The sequence below is a fragment of the Elephantulus edwardii genome, unplaced genomic scaffold (assembly GCF_000299155.1).
Source record: "Elephantulus edwardii isolate Elephantulus edwardi_28Jun2011 unplaced genomic scaffold, EleEdw1.0 scaffold00116, whole genome shotgun sequence".
NCBI lineage: Eukaryota > Metazoa > Chordata > Mammalia > Macroscelidea > Macroscelididae > Elephantulus > Elephantulus edwardii.
Window position 1 is genome coordinate 3,517,271 of NW_006399866.1, and position 6,442 is coordinate 3,523,712.

At 38.0% G+C, this 6,442-nt stretch overlaps 1 protein-coding gene and 1 pseudogene across 1 annotated transcript in view; both read right to left on the reverse strand.

Moving 5' to 3' along the window:
• The window catches only part of NUP188 (nucleoporin 188kDa), an 84,864-nt gene that overhangs the window by 44,517 nt on the left and 33,905 nt on the right, over positions 1–6,442 (reverse strand). Inside the window, exon 9 of the mRNA XM_006892477.1 lies at positions 455–666. Within this exon, the coding sequence (XP_006892539.1) occupies positions 455–666 (212 nt within the window). The remainder of the gene's footprint in view (positions 1–454; positions 667–6,442) is intronic.
• LOC102863527 overlaps positions 3,738–6,442 on the reverse strand; it is a 3,403-nt pseudogene continuing 698 nt past the window's right edge.

Sequence of the window (6,442 nt, forward strand, 5' to 3'; positions counted from 1 at the left end):
ATTTTCCTACATTCATGGTTCTCACATTCCATGTCCCAATCACCAGTGTCTGCTTACAACTGTTCCTCTTCCTTTGTATTTCCATGCTTGAAAACTCAACCCCCTTTGCCATTTCTGTTATCTAAATGTGTTCTGTTGTACACAGGGTTTTCAGAGGCCTGCTATTTCAGAAGTGGATGGCCAATATAATGTTATAATGTTTTATTATTTTTTGTGTGTATTAATTAACAGATGAATCCTCTAGATGAAGACAATAAGAGAACATCATTCTTATTTTGAGATAAAAGCATGTACCCCTCAAACCCAGAAATTTACTCCATTTCAGTATACCCATCTGTTTCTCCAAATATTACTATAGCCAGTCAACAGGTGGACCCTCTTACTCTCTCATATGACCACAGCAGTATCAACACTGTCAACACAATACATTCATACCCAATTCATTCAGACTCACCCAATGCGATCCACAAAAGGATCCATGGTCTCATCCACCAGATGTCTGTTGGTCTGCCTACTCCCAAATCCTTGTTCTTTAAACATCTTAGTCAATACCAGTAAGTCACTAGGTGTCATCTCAAAGTAAGCATAATAAAGGAAAATAATTTCTAGCAGCATGGACTGCTCCCGAAGGCACTGAACAAACCAGCGAGACACCTGGCGCTCAGTCTGCATAACCAATGAAGAAAAATTAAAGAGAAAGAGAGATTTAAAAACATTCGCTGTTTTTTTCCTATCTAGTTATACATTTCTAAGCTAATTAATTTTACAAACTGTTAATACATCTTTTATCATGTAACATCCTGAAGATTATTTTCCGTAACAGTAATTAATTTTATTTTTTATCCTTCATGTAAGTAACTGCATACAAATCTGCTGCATAAATACACGATAAATTGCATAACCAAATCCTTCATTAGTTTTAATTTTGCATCGTATTCTACATCACTTAAATGCACATTTAATTAATGGTCAATCTTTGCTATAAAAATAGTATCGCAGAAATGAGTGGACAAAAAAACTCAAAAAAACACCAAAGACAAAAATGATCTGAACAACCTTGACAAGACTCTTATCAAAGAACACAACATCCAGCTACTGTCTAATACATATCTTGGTTTTTCCAAGTAAAAAAGAAATAGTATATAAATATACAAGACAGTCAATTTTTAAAGACTGAAACTATAAAGTGTATATGCTTTGAGAATAATTGGAAACAAAGTTGAAATTTATAATCATAAGCTCATTAGGAAAATATCAAATATCTGGAAATTAAACACATCATACTTAAATACTGCATAGATCAAAACCAATCAATGAAACAAAAACTATTTTTTAAAAAAAACAAAACAAACAAAAAAACTATTTTTAACAGAATGACAATATATAAAAGCTTATGGGATGTTTCTAAGAGCAAAAGCCAAAATAAATTTGTAGTTATTTATGAGAAGAAAGAATCTCAGACAAACTAAGTTTCTACCTTAAGAAATCGTAAAAAGACCAAATTAAATAGAAAGTAAATAAACCAAAAGAAATAAGAAGAAATTAATGATGATGTTAAATATTATTTATTCAAGATAATGGAAAAGTCTATGTCTACAAAAAAGCCAATAAACTGGGGGAGAGGATAGGAGGATGGAGGGCGTTTAATCACAGAGTTGCACAATTTGAGGGGTGAAGGGAGGGGTAAGTAAAGGAAATGGGAAAGATCCAATGTGAAAAACATACACAAACGTTGTAAATAAACCAGTATAAAATATGAATTTTATCTAAAAAAATGGGCATAGATCAATTATTCTATATATTCAATGTATGAATATATGAAACACAATGTAAATGAGAAATTGTATAAAATGCAGTGTATATGAATTATTGTATGCAAATCAATAAAAAAGGGAAAAAAGACTTTTAAATTTAAAAAAAAAGCCTATATGCTAATGTTCAGTCCATTATTTGAAAGCTTAAGAAATGGGAAAAACTAAAGTGTCCAGCAATTGATGAGCGGATAAACAAATTTCCAGAAATCTATACAATGAAATAGTGTTCACTCAATAATATGAAGAACTTATATGATACATTAGGGATGAATCTCAAAAAACATGATGTTCAATGAAAGAAGACAAATAAAACAGCCTATATACACTAAGATTCTAATTATATGACATTCTAGAAAATGTAAACTCTAGTGACAAGAAGCATATTAAGTGGTTGGTTGGGTTGCTTAAGGTAGAGGTCAGAGATTGTCTACGAAGGGTCAAGAGAAAACTTCTCAGCATGACAGAAATGCTCTATTTAGTGATCATATATTACTTATTATATGGAGCCAAAGCATATCAAATTTCATACTTAAATAAACTGTGGAAGTAATTTCTCATTAGTATGTCTCCTGAACAACTGGTTCAAAAGATGTGCTCTTCTAATTTTCAAATAGTAGCACAATTTTCAGAAAACTTGTGCCAACTTCTATGTGTTATGTGCCATGGAGTCACCTGCAACTCATAGAGACCTTACACACCATAGCCCTGAAACCTGCTCTATCCTGCACCAATCTTATTGTCTCTGACACACCTACACCCCTTTACCCCTGTCACTGAATCAATCCATCTCATTGAGGGTCATCCTCTCTCTCCACCCTCCCAAGCATGATGTCTCTCTCCAAGGAACGGCTCCTCCTTGCAACATGCCCAAAGTATGTCAGATGAAGCCTCAGAATCCTTGTCTCCAAAGAGCAGCTGGTTTTACACTCTCCAGCCTGTTTGTTCTCCTAGTTGTCCACGGTATATGCAATACTCTTCTCAACCACCACAGCTCAAAGACATCAATTCTCTTTCTATCATCCCAAGTCATTGTCCAGTTTTCTGATGAAAAACAAGTAAATTTGAACTCTATGGCCTGCTTTTCAGTACCCTGGAGAGGTCCCAGACAGTAGACTTTCCTAATGCAATTCATCTTTTGATTTTCTGGCTGCTGGTACCAAGCGTGTTGATTGTGGAGCCAAGTAAACGAAAGCTGTTAATCATCTCAATCTTTTGACCATCTATCATGATGCTGCTAATCGGCCCAGTGGTGAGAATCTTTGTTTTCTTGACTTTTAGCTTCAATCCATACTGAAGGCTCTAGTCCTTGACCTTCTGCAGCAAGTGCTTTAGGTCCTCCTATTCAGCAAGCAGGGTTGTCATCTGCATAGCACAGGTTGTTGATGAGTCTTCCTCTAATCCTGATGCCACATTTCTCCTGATAAAACCTGGCCTTCCTGATAATCTGTTCTGCATAAAGATGTAGATAGGACATATCCCTGGCACATATCCTTCCTGATTTTGAATCATGCACTGTGTCCTTGCTCTGTTCTGACACAAATGCCTCCTGGTCCAAGGTTTCGCATAAACACAATCGAGTGTTCTGGGATTCCCATTCTTCTCAGTCAGCCACAGTTTGCTGTGATCTACACAGTCAAATGCTTTTGCATAGAAGTCAATGAAACACAGACATTCCTTTGGCATTCTCTGCTTTCAGCCAAGATCCACTTAACATTAGCTATAATATCCCTAGTACCACAGCCTCTTCTGAGATTTACAAAACCAAATATGAGAGTATCCACATTCCCATCCCTTAGGTTTGTTGTTATTTGTAAATCTGTTCACTGCTGTTGCCCTTCTGCGATGGGGTTAGTAGTCATTTACTAATGTAAAGCAGTTTTGTTTTTTTAAGTTAACAAATCTTTATTATATACTGCTGCAAAGTCACCGCGAAGAGGCCATGATGCTGGACACACCGTCAAAGTCAATCTTTTCCACAGTATTCTTGGGCTTAAAGCTCTCTTCCTGGCTACAGATGAAGATCTGGTCCGACTCACTGGCACTCCAGCCATACTTACTCATCCACACTTTGAGCTTGGCTGTCTGTCAGATTCCCAAACATCTCAACCAGCAGCCATCAGTCAATGTGTTGGTAAGTAATACTGATGATGTGGCAGATAAATTTCTGGACAGAGTCTTCAAAGCCTTTAATGCCTTCCAAGAGGTCCATGTTCTCATCCAAGGCTTGCCAAAAGGCCTGGAAGTGGCAGGTCTTTAGCAGGTCTCTGAGGTAGAGTATCTTTTAGATCGGCCATTCTTCTTGATGTGCTTGGTCAATCACACACTTGCACAGAGTAAAGTCAGTGTGAGGCAGGTTGGTGAGGGCTTTCAGCAGGATCTGTGCAGTGACCGTGGTCTGAAAAAAGGCTGCGCTGAACTGGTACAGCTTCAGGACAGCAAAGCTGACTTACAAGTCCTAAGTATTCTCCTTAGCCTGTGTCTCCACATAGTGCTCCAGGGTGGCCAGGTTCTCAGGACTGTACCTGTTGATACCCTTGAGCAACTTGTCCACATTCGCTCTCATCTGCTCAAACACTGCCACAGCTATTGCTGCTTCCCAAACTCGGGCAAGCACCGAAAAAGGAGCGAGCACAAGGTTCTCTAAAAAAGGAAGTGTGTTTTTTTTAAAGTGCCCTACAGTTGTAGGGCTTAAAAAATTAGTTTAAGACTCAAGATTGTTCTTCTTCATGGAAATCTTTTGTTTCATATAAATCCTTCACCTTTTATTAGAGTATCAGTTACTTAAATTTTTTAAAGTTTTTATTATTATTAATTTAGTGAAAGTTTACAGAGACTGATGATTTCCATTCATTCATTATTGTACTTTTCTCCCTGCCTACCCCTCCCTCCCCTCAATTCGCCCTTCTCTTTGAAAAGTAAAAGAAAAATTCTTTCATTATTATACAATCCCTCCCTTCAAGTCCTCCACTAGTTCTTTCAATTTTAAGTATCAATTCTTTCTGTTAGTAGTTTATAATTTTATTACCTTTGTAACATTATTTTGGAGGTTTTGTATTTTATATTGTTGGCTTTACCTTTCCTCCCTCGAGCATCTTTTTTCTTTTACGGCTTCAAAAGTTTATTTAAATATCTCTCCCCAAATCAAAAGCAAAAATATTAAAAAATCCTTTACTTTTCCTTTAGTGCTTAGAAATATGTTTGGGTTTTTTTTTAAAATGGATATAATGGCACCTAACAAGAGCAACTACACCCTGTTAAGGAGTTCTGATGACACAGTCCATAACATGTTGGCGTGCTATGTATCTGGAAGTTTTCATGCAAGCACAATTCTACGGGGAAAAGCAAAACAGGCTTCTCCCTTTAAGATTTCCAGGACAATGCACACTCACGTTTATCGTGGCTTTGTTCACAATAGCAAAGAGTTGGAAACAACCCAAGTGCCCATCAACAAACGAACAGAGAGAGAAGTTGTGAAATATTCACACAATGGAACACTACACTGCGTTGAAAAACAAGGAACTTATGAAATGTTATTCAAAATGGGTGACCCTGGAGGACATTATGCTGAGTGAAATATCTCAGTCATGAAACGACAAATACTGCATAGCGCCACTGTTGTAAAATGGGACTGACATCAGGGTTGGGAGGAGACTGAGAAAGATGGGATAAATTATGTATACTGCATTGAAACAGATGAGGGAGAAAACTGTTTAAATGGGATTTATGACTGGAACAGGACATCAGCAGAGAACTGCCAGAAGTCCAAGCTGGTTTAGAAGGGGTTGTGGTACTAGGGATATTGTAGCTGATGTTAGATGGATCTTAGCTGAAAGCAGGGAATACCAGAGGAATGTATATCTATGTTTCATTGACTATGTAAAGGCATTTGACTGTGTGGATCATAACAAACTGTGGCTGACTCTGAGAAGAATGGGAATCCCAGAACACTTGATCGTGCTAATGTGGAACCTATACTCGGACCAAGAGGCAGTCAGAACAGGAAAGACTGCATGGTTCAAAACTGGGAAGGGTGTACGCCGGGGATGTGTCCTGTCTCCATATTTTTTCAAACTGTATTCTGAACAGATTATCCGGGAGGCTGGGCTCTATGAGAAGAAATGTGGGGTCAGGATTGGTGGAAGATCTATCAACAATCTGCGTTATGCAGATGACAGAACCCTGCTTGCTGAAACTGAGAAGGACCTGAAATTCTTGCTGCAGAGGGTCAAGGACTGCAGCCTCCGATATGGATTGAGGCTCAATGTGAAGAAGACAAAGATTCTCACCACTGAACCAATTGGCAGCATCAGGATGGATGGCGAAGAGATTGAGATTGTTCACAGCTTTAGTTTGCTTGGCTCCACAGTCAACACTCTTGGCACCAACCAGTAGCCAGGAAATTAAAAGATGTACTGCCATGGGAAAGTCTGTTTTAGGGATCTCTCCAAAGTACTGAAGAGTAATGGTGTCTCTCTGGAGACTAAGGTGCATCTGATACAGGCTATGGTCTTTGCAATCACTTGTTATGCATCAAGAGAGTTGGACAATGACTAGGGAGGATAGAAGGAGAACTGATACCTTTGAGCTGTGGTACTGGAGAAGAGTATTAAGGGTACCATGGACTGCTA